The sequence below is a fragment of the Salvia hispanica genome, chromosome 3 (genome assembly GCF_029641045.1).
Source record: "Salvia hispanica isolate PSC_SH4W2 chromosome 3, Shi_PSC_v1, whole genome shotgun sequence".
NCBI classification, from domain to species: Eukaryota; Viridiplantae; Streptophyta; class Magnoliopsida; order Lamiales; family Lamiaceae; genus Salvia; species Salvia hispanica.
The window spans coordinates 54,118,456-54,131,917 of NC_142694.1; the positions used below are offsets into that span (position 1 = coordinate 54,118,456).

Genomic DNA, 13,462 nt, shown 5'->3' on the forward strand with positions numbered 1-13,462 from the left:
AATAGTAATAGATAGCTGAGAATCAAGTATAACGGTTCCTAAATCACACCTCGAGGAACCTTCAATCCATTGGGGCGATTCACAGCATCGCGGAGGACCCGAGCATCCCCTGCAGATCCCTCCCAACCCGGTAGCACATACACGAACTTCATATCCCGGTCACAAACGGCTAAGGTGTTGGTGCAAATTTGACCTTTTCGTGAACGATACCGAGGTTTATCAGTCTGGGGCACGTGTAAGCTGATATAAGTCCCATCTAGAGCTCCAAGGCACCCCTGCATCAATAACAAATTTGTTTAAAAGCTAGAACTACATTATATTGAACCTCTTTGGGCTGTAAAAGCTAACACCTTGAACCACTTCCATCTGTTGTCGGTGCAATCATCTGTTATCGGTTCCGGTATAGCAAGCAGAGAGGCTTGCAACCTAATCACAGCTCGTAGGACACGATGAACATAGCGAGAAACCGTGTATCCAGAACGCAGGAAATCAAATTTGACAACGCGATTCTTTTTGTGGTGTGCCAAGATAGATAGAAACAACGCGACCTGCTCCTCAACCTTCACAAACCTGCCGTCTGTTAGGTCACCAGTTTGTCTGAATATGCGACATAGCCTTCCGAAAGCGTTCCGATCCATACGCAAGTTTTCTAAACATGCCACATCGGATACATTGACCAAGCGATTAATATGCCTCACTTGGTCTGGTATCCTTTTGATACGACCATAAATAGCTCGTACAGATCTTTGGTTCAGCCTCCGACGGTTCTGTTGTAGATATATGAGAATCATTGCAATAACATCAAGTTGATGGCTATGCATAATCTCCTCCATCAGTTGAATTACAAGTGCCGTCGTCGAAACTGGAGATGCCATTGTCGAAGAACAGGGAAATCTACAAAAGACACCGCTACTGCTTATTTTGCAATTCACAACCACGATAATACATATGATGTAAAAGTCACTGATTTTGGCTCTGCCTAAAATGTGTATGCATATCTTCTACAATTCAATAGTAAATAATTCATATTCACAAAATGAAACACAGCGAAACAAGTGAGCTGCAAGAATCGTTCAAAATCTAATTTGCAAAAAGTTCACCAATCTAGAACCCACGGAAGAAAAAATTGAAGGGGCGATCTGAAAGACCACACAATCAACCATAAATAATTCATATTAACAAAATGAAACACGGCGAGACAAGTGAGCTACAAGAATCGTTCAAAATCAAATTTGCAAAAACTGCACCGATCTCGAACCGATGGAAGAAGCAAGTCCAGATTCGATCTGAAAGGCCACATAATCAAATGTTTCAATTGTATAAAACTTACCTCCACAAAATGAAATCCTTTCGCAAAGTTTGGAGCGCTGCAATGAGGTGTCGAGGGTAGATGAGGAAGATGAATTATAGTCCTTCCACACTCCCCCAAATTGGAAAATAAACCCACAAGATTTTCTGGATTGTTTAACAATGGAATTCTACCTAAAACAGTAAAAAAGGACGGGTCGAAGACCCAAATCCCGGGTCGAATGGAAAAACGATCAATGGTACAAAACAGAGAGAAAAAGGTGGACTACTTTCATTTTCATGTATTATCAAGGCTAAAAAACTGGCCCTTAGTGTCCTACTCGTTTTTTTTTGTCATCGTTATCATTATGAGTATAATATTACTACTAGTAGTGACACTTTTATTTTTCAAGACATGAAATGTTATTATTTCAAATTTATAAACTGTAACAGTAAATCATTCACTATTAAAAATGAAATTAAATACTACTACTAATAAAAAGTGATTATATACTTTGATTGGATGGAAAAAATTCAAATAATGATTATAAACAAAATTAAAATTAAAAACACTGCAAAAAAATGAAATTGGGTACAAACAAAATATGTGTGTGAAGATGGTCCCAACTAAATTGTAAACCAAAGAGGAGTCGACGGAGAATCTTCATCTTCCTGACTCTGCGCCTGTGTGATTGCCGCCATTATTGCTCTATTTTTATAGTCGCTCATAATATATAACCGTTTTTTGTTACCTCGCTCACAATTCGTAACCATTTTATATATTTGCTCCTATTTTTCGATGGCGACGACGGCAATGGCGACGGCGACCGTAAACCTGCCTCCTTCTTCAGCTTTCATGTCTTCAACACCTGATTGCCTCACGTCTTCCGGCAACACGGTCACCGATATTTTATTCCACCGCCAATTACCTAGACCACCACTCCGCCTTCGTCTCTCTTCTACCAGTACCCGCTGCAGCTATGACGACAACGCTACGGACTCTGATTCCACCGTTACTGCCTTTCCGCCCAACGGTTTCGCATTCCCCGTACGTATTCAATTTCTCTCCCTACTCGTGCCTGTGTTTTCATTTGGAATTGGAATATTGCGTGGTTTAAAAAAAAAACGGTTTATTTTCGATATTGGAGGAATTAATGCATGTGACTTGAATATTTGTTGATGATTTATGTCTATAATGGGGAAAAACATGTTTAATTGATGAAATTTGGACGGTCTCATCTGATTGTGAATCAAATTTACCTAGTTGCTCTGTTTATTTCATGATCTCCTGAAGAAAGTCGATTACTCATCATGCAGAGGTACTTGTTGCATATATAACATTAGTGTATTGTAATCTCGTTCATGATGCATAGCTGAATGTATAACTCTCTATTGACAATGACGACTGCAAATTAGGATTGCCCAAGTTGCCTGCTCCGTCATTTACTTCCTTGATTCAATACAATAGAAAGTCGGTTCAGCTGTGCTAAATGTTTGAATGATGGCATGTTGCCATTGCATTACTGGCAGCTCTTTAATTTTTTTTCCAACATACTATGTGTTATCCTAAAAGGTAACTTGAATTGTTCTGCGTTTCAGTCTATTGATAACAATTGGAGGCTGACTCGGGTTAATTTAAATTCTCAAAGGAAAACGAAGATCATCTGTACTATTGGCCCTTCAAGTAGCTCGCGCGATATGATCTGGAAACTGGCTGAAGCTGGAATGAATGTGGCTCGTTTAAATATGTCTCATGGTGATCATGCATCACACCAAAAAACTATAGATCTGGTCAAAGAATACAATGCACAATTTGAGGACAGAGTTGTTGCCATAATGTTAGATACCAAGGTAACGACTGCATGTCTCAACGTGTTACATCTGAACTATCCACTTATACAGAATCCTACTACATAGTTACTGGCACTGTGGCACATAATAAAGGATAATCCTAAATTCTGTTCTTGTGTCCATATCACTGCATAATTAGTTTATATTTTTACAAGACAACTTACTATGGACCCTATTTTTTTATATTTGTTAAGCATGATAATATGATTCTTTTATGCATGTGATTGCCATAAGCTTGTCTTGAGTTGTTTACTTAATTTTTTACTCTTTTGCTTTTTCTTTGTACTTTCCTATAATACCATAAACAACATAAAACTGTTCTTTTTGACTCAACATGTAAATCAGTTATAAAACAAAACATCATGATGAACTCTATATAAACCTTAATGATCTTCATTTAGGGCCCTGAGGTTAGAAGTGGGGATGTTCCACAGCCGATCCTTCTCAAGGAGGGACAAGAGTTCAATTTTACAATCAAAAGAGGAGTTAGTACAGCTGACACAGTTAGTGTTAATTATGATGACTTCATAAATGATGTTGCTGTTGGAGATATTATACTGGTTGATGGTGAGTACTATCTGTTCTATAGTGAATTCAGAAGGTGTACTTTTTTCAGTCATTTGCCCATATTTTGTTCTTAGGTAGCACAGATGATGGTTTTACTTTTTATAGGATGGGTTTGTATAACATTGTCTGACGGGTCAAGATCTTGATCCAGTCACTAGCAAAATATCAAAAACAAAGAAAAACGGAAGAGAGAATAACTACAAATATGTCTTTATATATGAGTTTATGGGCACCGCCTCATGGATCTTGACCCATCAGACAGTTGGACACAAGCTTTTACGCTTTTTATATTGATTTCTGTCTACCTTCTGAAAGTTACAGTTATCAATTGCACTCGAACCATGTGAATCGTACTCCTCACATGCCAACAATAGGATGCATGATTGGAATGATCTTTTGTTTCACTTCTAGTAATTAACTAATTATATATTTATATAACACAAGAGGAATTTAAATGTGAGAATGATATAAGGAGGAATGTTTAATGCCTTTTAGCTTTTTTATGCATTTGTAGAATGGGTATAACTTTTGTATCTAGTATTCATAGGAGTTAGGGTTGTTTGAATGTATAAGTGGAACAGATTGTGCATGCAAGTTAATTGCATCACAACTGGATGTATGTGGTAAATATGATGCTTATTCTGCAGATAGTTCCATTGCAGTATTTATTGATTAGCTTTGTTACTAAAATAACTTACTACGGGTGACTATCTCTTATAGGTGGAATGATGTCTTTTGCTGTGAAATCGAAGACAGAAAATTTGGTAAAATGTGAAGTAGTTGATGGTGGAGAACTGAAGTCAAGGCGTCATCTGAATGTGCGCGGGAAAAGTGCGACACTCCCTTCAATAACAGGTTGGTTGAGTTTTTCCAATTCTCTGATTTGTAAGTATCATTTTCTGTTTTTCTAATTATACTTACCAGAATGGTAAATCTTCAATTGTGTGGCACTTGCAATTGTCACAGAAAAAGACTGGGAAGACATTAAGTTCGGTGTGGATAACCAAGTTGATTTCTATGCTGTTTCTTTTGTCAAAGATGCCAAGGTTGTCCTTGAACTAAAAGATTATCTCAAACGTGAGTCCTCTGAACATCTTATCCTAAAAAAGCAGGCCTTCTTTGATGTTTTGATTGCATGCTTAACTGGACTTAAAACACCTTATCTGCACTCTGCAGGTTGCAGGGCAGATATTAGTGCAATAGTAAAGATTGAAAGTGCTGATTCCATACCAAATCTTCATTCTATCATTTCTGCATCTGATGGGGTTAGTGTAACCCATGTGCTAGTGGAAGTTCTTACGTTACTGACGATAAATGGGTTCATTGAGTAGATTAAGGAACTACATCTAATAATTACACAAAGTATGAATAATTTCTTAAAGTATCTTGTAGGTGAATTAATGTTAAGAATTACATCTGTAAGATATTTGTTAAATGTGAGAGTGTATGTATGTCTGGAAAAGATTTTTGGAAAGTCAGAAGAATAAGGTATTCTTTAAATTGGCCTATTCTTTTGAAACAGTGGAGTCAACCCAGAAACTAATAGATCCTGCTCTCAAGCCTTCAGATTTTTCGGCTGTGATGTGTGAGTCGGTACTCTGTAAGGTTACAACAGCTGCTGAAGTCTAACCCAATCACTTAATGTATAACACTGACCTAATTTATACTAGTACATTGCCATATCCGCAACCGTAGCCCACTACCCAACAACTCTTTGAGATTACTTGGATTCTTTTTTAAGTTCAATTCTTAATATTATTTCTCTTAGTTTATCTGTGACCTCATCATAAAATGTTCATATATTGTCTTAACTGTGGGTTTATTAATTCTTCAATAATGATGGTGATAGGCAATGGTAGCTCGTGGTGATCTTGGAGCTGAACTCCCGATTGAGGAAGTTCCCTTGTTACAGGTACTTAATGCTAAAAGATGGAATTTAGTATTGCTCTTTATACATGTTTTGCTTGCTGTATTGTGAATTACGATGAACTTTCTCAAAGGATATAGATCTCCAAAATTCCACGAGATGGGAGAAAGAAAGGCAAAACATGACTTTGCTTTATATCATTTAGAATAAAAAATTTTAGGAGAGCAATTGATGGTCATGAAAAATTGGAAGGGCAGTTTATCTTGCATGATTATAGTTCACTTATGCTCCTTTTTCTCTCTTCATTGCATGTAGTAGTTTCCTCTCTTCCTGCTGTTCATTTTTAATCTTTCTGTTCTTCTGTGGTATACAACTATACTCTTTCCTGGTCTCAATACTGTAATCAGGCTTGGCAAGAATGTAGGTATACTAAATGCATATCAAAATAAGTGGATTTAATCTTGGCATGAGCTAAATATTGCCTTCATTTTCTGATAATTTATTTGGAGAAACTGATACGACTGCGTTGATTGGACTGAAGGTGTATTCAAGGCAGAGGCTTGAGTGAAAGAGACACCAGTCTTAGTTATTTTTATTGATCAATTCTTAAATTATTATTGTTGCTTTGATTACGTTACAGGCTTTATATGTTTTGCATGGGTCTGGTTAGAATTTAAAAGCACTAAAACGCATTTTCAATGCTAAAGGCTTATGTTTTTCTAGATTATCCCCACGGCCTACTTAGGCTGTTTGCAGAGCTTTCAACTCTACTAACCTTATTTGGGTCTAGTTCATTTAATCAGGTGATTTATGATTCCCTATTTGTATACAGGAGGAGATCATAAGAAGGTGTAGAAGCATGCAAAAACCAGTTATAGTAGCTACAAATATGCTAGAGAGTATGATTGATCACCCAACACCAACAAGAGCTGAGGTTTCTGACATTGCGATTGCAGTACGAGAAGGTGCTGATGCAATAATGCTTTCAGGAGAAACAGCTCATGGGAAGTGAGTTATCTTGATCTCAGGGGACTCATGCTTGAAAGTTGTCGCTCAAGTTCTTCGTTCGAATTTCCAGTTGTTATTTTGTCGCCATTTTCTAAATTGCAGATGAAACTGATAGTTTAGGCTTGCTTGGGTTATCAGTTTATTCCAACTTAAAATGGTTGTGTTTACTGGAACTGATACTTCTCAGCTGGATATTTGAATATGATCTAACTTCTATTTTCTTAAATTTTACTTTCCTTACAACCAAACCATAATCTTAAGAGCAACTTGAAATTTCTTATTTTAATCAATGAACCTTGAATTAGCTAGCACCTTAGCAAGATAACTTAATGCATGATTATGCTATTTGTTTCTGTTTAAACTGATGAAAAAAATAGTTTACTAATGCTTTAAATTAGATGTATTCTTCATTACATTATTTTGTATTTCCATATTAGATTTCCATTGAAGGCAGTTAAGGTGATGCATACTGTGGCCCTGAGGACTGAATCAAGCTTGCCGTTTACCAGCAGCTTACTGAGTGGAGCTGCTGCTTATAAGGTGCGTGTAGTTCTTAGTGTCAGGATTTCTCTAGCAGAATTAATGGTAAATATTTGTAAATGAGATCATAGTTTATGTGTTTTTGGTGACCATATCCCTAAGTTCTTTCCTTGATTTCTAACGGGATGTTACAAGGAGATCATTTTCAGTCCATAAGGCTGGTCAAAGTCACAACCTTGGCCAGTCCATAAACCCTCCTGTACAGGCATTAGCCAATAGCCAGATAACTTATTTTTCCTCTTCCTATCCATATCCCTCTTCTTGCCTTTCTCTTTGATTTTCCTCCTCTGTTAGCTTCTTGTTCCTCCTCCCACTCCTCTTTTATTTACATCCTCCCTGAGCTCAGGATTTTTGTTGTGAACATAGTTTAACCTCTAATTTACAATGTTTAAGTGGTTAGGTTTTGACTTGGAATTTTCTTGACTTAATTTTTCTTACTGTTTGAGTTTGTGTTATTTCTGTTTGATATAGCAGATCCATATGAGTGATAGGTTTGCCCTTCATGCCACCGAAATGGCCAACTCTCTGGGTACACCAATCATAGTTTTCACAAGAACAGGTTCTATGGCAATAGCTTTGAGTCATTATCGACCATCTTCAACAATATTTGCTTTTACAAATGTGTAAGTTTTTATAGTATCAGCATTCCCTAATAACATGTATGAATTTTACCAAGTTTAATTGTTGTGATTCTTAACAGCTATAATTTGACACAACCATATCCTCAACGCCATGTGTCTATCTCTCTTGAAGCGTCTCTTGGTTCATGCTCTGAATATTCTTCCTTATGATGTATTATTGCTAGTTTCCTTTTGTTTTAGGACAATTTTGTTTTATGCCCAACTTTGAAACTTCTCTGATCGAATGTTACCATTGCCAACACCAGTTCCATAATTTAAAGTGCTGTTGTATTTATTCTGCCACCTTTGTTCTTTCTGAGTAATGATACAATAAACAGCAGACCATAACTTTACGAATTATGGGGGCAATAGAAGTTGTTATGGTGTGAGAATTCACTAGTATGGAAACTGAGAGGAGAGACTCGTGGATTAAAAAACATGAAAATGCGTATCTGATAAGATATCCAGGCTGTGTTCATGATTATGTAGACAATAGGTAGAGGTGGACTAGTCATAGATAAATTAATGCATTCAAAACGACTGGGCCTTAACATATCCATAAGCATCTACATTTCTGTTAATGTGTCTATAGATATTTATTTGTTGGTAACTGATCCTGATTTTCTTGCAGTGAAAGGGTGAAGCAGCGTCTGTCCCTTTATCATGGCGCAATGCCCATACATATGGAGTTTACAGATGATATTGAGGAGACCTTCTCTCAAGCTCTGAAGCTTCTATTGGTGACAAAATGATATTTTTATGATTTCTTTAGCTTGCTTCTTGGTTTGTTTCTGATATATACTGCACGTTTTTTTGTATTTTATCTACAGAACAAGGGTCTTGTGGCTGAAGGGCAGTATGTAACTCTGGTCCAAAGTGGAGCACAACCAATTTGGCGACGAGAATCCACGCATCATATTCAAGTACGCATAGTGCAGAGCTGATGCACGGATAAGAGGGAAATAAAGCTACTGCTGTGCAGAGATATCGCTAGATAATAAATCTTCAGTTGAGCTAAAATCGGGGTAAATATGTTTGAATTTACTCTACTGTAGTAATAAAATTACATTGTCACTTTGTTTTACAACGTTAATGTTATTGCTTGCAAGTTATGATATTAGCATTTATAGAAGGGTGATTGGTGATATTGCTTGCAAGTGGTGCTCAAATTTAAGGTGCTAGTATTAGTGAAATTCAAGACCAAATATGATAGATTGGGATTGAGGATCTATCTACAGAGAAGTAGAAATAGCATTTATAGAAGGGTGATTGGTGAGTGTTGGAGATGATACCCTTAAGTTAGGTGCAGTTTTCTCATTTAGGAATCACTTTGCGAAGATGAGATAAATATGATAAAGAAGCTTAGTTAGCATCAAAATACACATAGACATCTGTTAAAGAAGTTGCATAATTATTTTCATGAGAGCAGCACATCAATTGTGGAACCAAATTAAAGAGCCTTGTCACAAGTTGCCCTTGATTTCAAGCCGTAGGCACATGAGTCGCAGACGACGAATCTCTTCTCTTCTCCAATTCTTGAGTACAAACAAAGCGTGACTTGGATAAAATCATCCCCTGATTGAGTGAGGCAGAGTTGCTACACAAGTTAGATGATGTATTACACCTCATAATCCTCATCATCTTCCCCTTCACCCTTCCCTGTGAACTTCATGCTCTTGTACCACGACGCACACGCTATGTATATCATGAGATCAATGACCGTTAGCCCCGCGAGGAGGAAGTAGAACCTCTCCAGATGCCCCTTGTTGAGGTTCCCCGGTATCCACCCGGGCATGTTGTCCACTGTCGATATCTTCATCACTATTGACACCAGCAGGCTGCTCACGTAGTTCCCCAGCGAGATGGATGTCATGCACAGCGCGCTCCCGAAGCTCTTCAGCCCATCGGGTGCCTGAGCGTTGAAGAACTCCAGCTGCCCCACGTACATGAACACCTCCGATGCCCCTATCAGAGCGTATTGCGGGACCTGCCAGAATATGCTCAAGGAGCTCGACCCTTGGCAGTGTTTGCAGTCCTTTCTTGCATATTTCAGCCTGTAGCACTCGACTATCCCGGCCGAGACCATTGCCATCACCGCGATCACGAGGCCAATCCCCATCCTCTGGAGCTCGGTGAGCCCATTGGAGTCCTTCCTCACCCTGCGCACGATGGGGTCGACCACCCTCCTGTATAGGAATATGAAGAGGGCCACGCTGAGGATGTCGAAGCTGGACATGCTTGCAGCAGGGATCCGGAAGTTGGAGATCTGCGTGTTCATGGCATCGCCCTGCTCGACAAAGAGGGAGGCCATCTGCGTGAAGACGACGGAGTAGATTATGGTGCAGAGCCAGATGGGGAGCAGCCTCAGTATGCACTTCACCTCCTCCACTTGGGAGATGGGGCAGAGGCGCCACGGGTTGTTGGACTCATTCTGCTTCAGCTCGTCGAGATCTTGCTGTGTCACAAATGCTGCCCTGTCCAAGAATCTGCAACAAAAACTCATGTCAATAGATGATACCTAACTTTATGTAAGTAAATTTCGCTTGTGTTGAAGTGTATCACAGCTTACTTGATCCCCTGCGTGTGGAGCATCTTCCGGCCACCATTCTTGGACCCCTCGGTCTCGTACAAGTTGGCGTCCTCGCCCTGTGGGATCCTCACACTGCACTTCTTTGTGGCAGAGACCAAGACCTGGGAAATGCGGGAGAGGGGATTGCCACTGGGCTTGAAATGGCGGTAACGCTTGGTGCCTCCGAGGAAGAGGAGGAGCGCGAGGGTGGCAGAGGCCGTGGAGGCCCAGAAGCCCAGCGCCCACAGGCCTTCGTCCTCAAAGTATCCCAATATAGTGTTGGAGAAGAGCGAGCCAAGGTTCAATGCAAGGTAGAAGTAGCTGAAGAAGGCCACTTTCGAATATCCCTCAATCGGATCCTCTACATCGAATTGATCAGCACCAAATGTAGCTATGTTGGGCTGGTAGCCGCCATTGCCAAGAGCAACCATGTATATAGAGATGTAGAAAAGCCCCAGCTCCCAACTCGAATGCGTGTTGCATTTCGTGTTCTCATCCCCACACCCCCCGGGCTTGAGCAAGAAGACCTGTGTGGATAGTGACAAGAGCACTAGACCCTGTTTGGAGAAAATGGTAAGCAAAGTTTCTGATCATGTGATGTACTGTTATAAAAAGAGAGAGATGCTTACAATGACAAATATGGACTGAAATATGGCACAAGTTTTATATCTTCCCCAATAAGAGTCACTAAGGAAAGCACCAACAAGAGAGAATATGTAGACAGTCCCGGTCCATTTGCTCACGCTGTTAGCTGCTTCCGCGTTGTCTTGCTGCAGCACGCGAGTTAGGAACAACACCAGATTCACTCCCACCCCGAAAAATGCTAGCGTCGCTAGACCTTGATTCACTGCATATACACCAAATTATTCGTCAAACTAATTTATTTAGTCCCATTTTCTTTCTCATTATAATTATTAGAGTGATTTCAAGAACACATCCATTGTTTCATATTACTCACAAAGCAACATATCATATGTTGATTTGGAGATTGTCAAGAGTTATTCTATTTGCTAGACTGATTTAGGTAATGAAGGTGGAATGATTATTCAATGTTCACGTGCAATTTTATCAATATTCCTTATGTAACATACTGCCTAGATTCGTGTAGAGAAAATAGTTTGCTTAATTTCCACTTGCTGCAAAAAATTAGACGTGAAACCTTTGCTTTGGTCTTTCCCAAAAAATACAAGCATTACAACTGACTATTGAAAGGTTCCATCCCTTGGCTTTCCATGGATCATCACCCACACAAGAAAAGACCAATATTATAATGTTTCAATTTCTTTCAAGAAATTAATTAAGGATGGTAGAATTGAACATGATAGGAGAGAGAGATGATGGAGGGAAAAAGAACCTAACAAAAACGACTATGATATAGAGGCTTTCCAAATTGACATCTAAATATTAAGATAATTAAACAGAGATGGGAATTTGGGAGTGCGGTATAGCTAATTGATGAAATTGACAAAGATCCACCTTTTTTTTTAAAAAAGGAACACATTTTACGTCAAAATATTTAGTTTGGGAAAATTTTATCTTTAGTGGAGGTATTATAAAGATACAAACTTTTTAAAACCCAATTGTGGTAATATCAATAAAAAAATTTAATCGAAGTTTACAAGAGTGATGAAGTCTTGAGTTCGGTAAAAGTGATAAGATCGCATTTATTTAAACTAATTTAGTCACCCTTTTGAAAGGAGACTAATTAATTTGGAGAAAATAGCAAAGCTCATGTGATTCGCAAATAATGCTAAGTGCTGTCATCAATGCACTCATTATCATATTTTGCAAAAAAGCAGTGATATACTATACTCCCTCTAATTATATTAAAAAATTAATTTCTACATGGGATATATGTTCTGTTTAGTTGTCGATCATTTTCCATTTCTAGTGGTTACGAAAAAAAACAAGAAAAAGCAAAAAAATGATTTAGCCCTTGAGAGAGAGATAGAGAGAGTTAATGAATGAGCCAAAATAGTGTCTTCTTATACATATGAAATCCAAATTTAAGCCTTGTCGAATAGAGAAGAAGAACAAGTGGCACCTCCCCTCTTCATGCAAACAATTAGTCTTGGATTACGTGTCATCTTAGTCTGTTTCTTTTGTTACATTTTGCTTCATCACTTTTGAATAAAATTTATGAGCAAGAATGTTACTCAACTTAAAACGGTGAGTAAAATTTTAGTGGACCAGAATTGGCTATTTATATGCATAATTTTGATGTGGGTGTGATAGGATTTGCATGCCACTACACTTGGACACTTGCAAATTGCAATCTCTCTTTCAACATTAATTTCCTCCACAACCCAAATTGTCAATTTCAAGAACGTCAATTTTGATCCATTTGAAGTTGTAGAATGTTTAGTGCATATGCAAAAAGACACTCTCTTTAGTTCTTTGATGTGAAAGTAGACCACGATTGAATTCACCCTTTATTTTTGAGACAATAATGCAAATATATGTGATAGAAGAGGTAGACTTACATAGTATGATGGTCCCAGCAGACCATTTTCCAGTTCGGTCTCGAATTGCAAGTTGTCCATGAAAATCAACACTTCCATCACATGTGTATTCTTCTTCCTTCAATTTGTGAGCCTAAAAATAAAATAAATCAAGTTATTATGCATGCTTTAGAATGTGATGCATACTGTGATGAGAGTAGGTTATGATTAAACACCTTGGATAATTCTAAGGATCCCATTTGAAGGAGAAGATGAGGGATTGTGTAGTGAAGTTGTGTGAGTTAAGTTGATGGGGAGAGTTGTATATATGAATATTGTTGAAGAAGGAGTTGAGAATATATGGAGGCAAGAAACAGGTAGGGTATATATAGAGGTGGGAGGGAGAAATGGAGGGCTGAGATTTAAGGATGAAAACATAATGGGAGTGACAAAATCCAGATGGCTCAGCATTTTGGAACACTGGTGTTGTCACACTCTACATATCAATTTACTCAATTTCAATTCATGGTATATCCAATATCATTGGATTAAAACCAGTCAAAAATTCCACTATTCCTCTAATTGTGGCTATATTTTTAGGGAGTGGGAGAGAGTGGATGAAATTAAGTGATTCACTTTAATTAATTAGTTGAATTTAGTAGTAGTAGTAGTAGTAGTACTCCCTACTTATTATCAAGAGTTTATTGCACCA

At 38.3% G+C, this 13,462-nt stretch overlaps 2 protein-coding genes across 4 annotated transcripts; one reads left to right on the forward strand and one right to left on the reverse strand.

Annotated features, from left to right (window-relative positions):
- Window positions 1–1,880: 1,880 nt before the first annotated feature.
- Window positions 1,881–8,872, forward strand: PKP3 (plastidial pyruvate kinase 3). 3 transcript variants are annotated; one of them, XM_048108412.2, is made up of 12 exons: window positions 1,881–2,335; window positions 2,887–3,138; window positions 3,540–3,705; window positions 4,426–4,560; window positions 4,672–4,782; window positions 4,882–4,970; window positions 5,555–5,617; window positions 6,405–6,580; window positions 7,018–7,120; window positions 7,592–7,743; window positions 8,372–8,480; window positions 8,571–8,872. In XM_048108412.2, the coding sequence occupies exons 1-12, from the start codon at window positions 2,087–2,089 to the stop codon at window positions 8,682–8,684; spliced, it is 1,719 nt and encodes a 572-aa protein (XP_047964369.1). In that variant the 5' UTR covers window positions 1,881–2,086; the 3' UTR covers window positions 8,685–8,872. The 3 variants fall into 3 exon arrangements, with proteins under 3 accessions (XP_047964369.1, XP_047964370.1, XP_088923272.1); XM_048108413.2 differs by having other exon boundaries at window positions 7,595–7,743; XM_089067146.1 differs by having other exon boundaries at window positions 2,121–2,335; window positions 2,937–3,138.
- Window positions 8,873–9,130: 258 nt separating this feature from the next.
- LOC125208897 (protein NRT1/ PTR FAMILY 7.3-like) lies at window positions 9,131–13,130 on the reverse strand. Its single transcript, XM_048108410.2, has 5 exons — window positions 12,987–13,130; window positions 12,793–12,904; window positions 10,939–11,156; window positions 10,310–10,866; window positions 9,131–10,226 (listed from the first exon to the last, which is right to left on the reverse strand). Exons 1-5 carry the CDS (start codon window positions 13,008–13,010, stop codon window positions 9,359–9,361), a joined length of 1,779 nt encoding a protein of 592 aa, XP_047964367.1. The 5' UTR covers window positions 13,011–13,130; the 3' UTR covers window positions 9,131–9,358.
- Window positions 13,131–13,462: the final 332 nt, after the last annotated feature.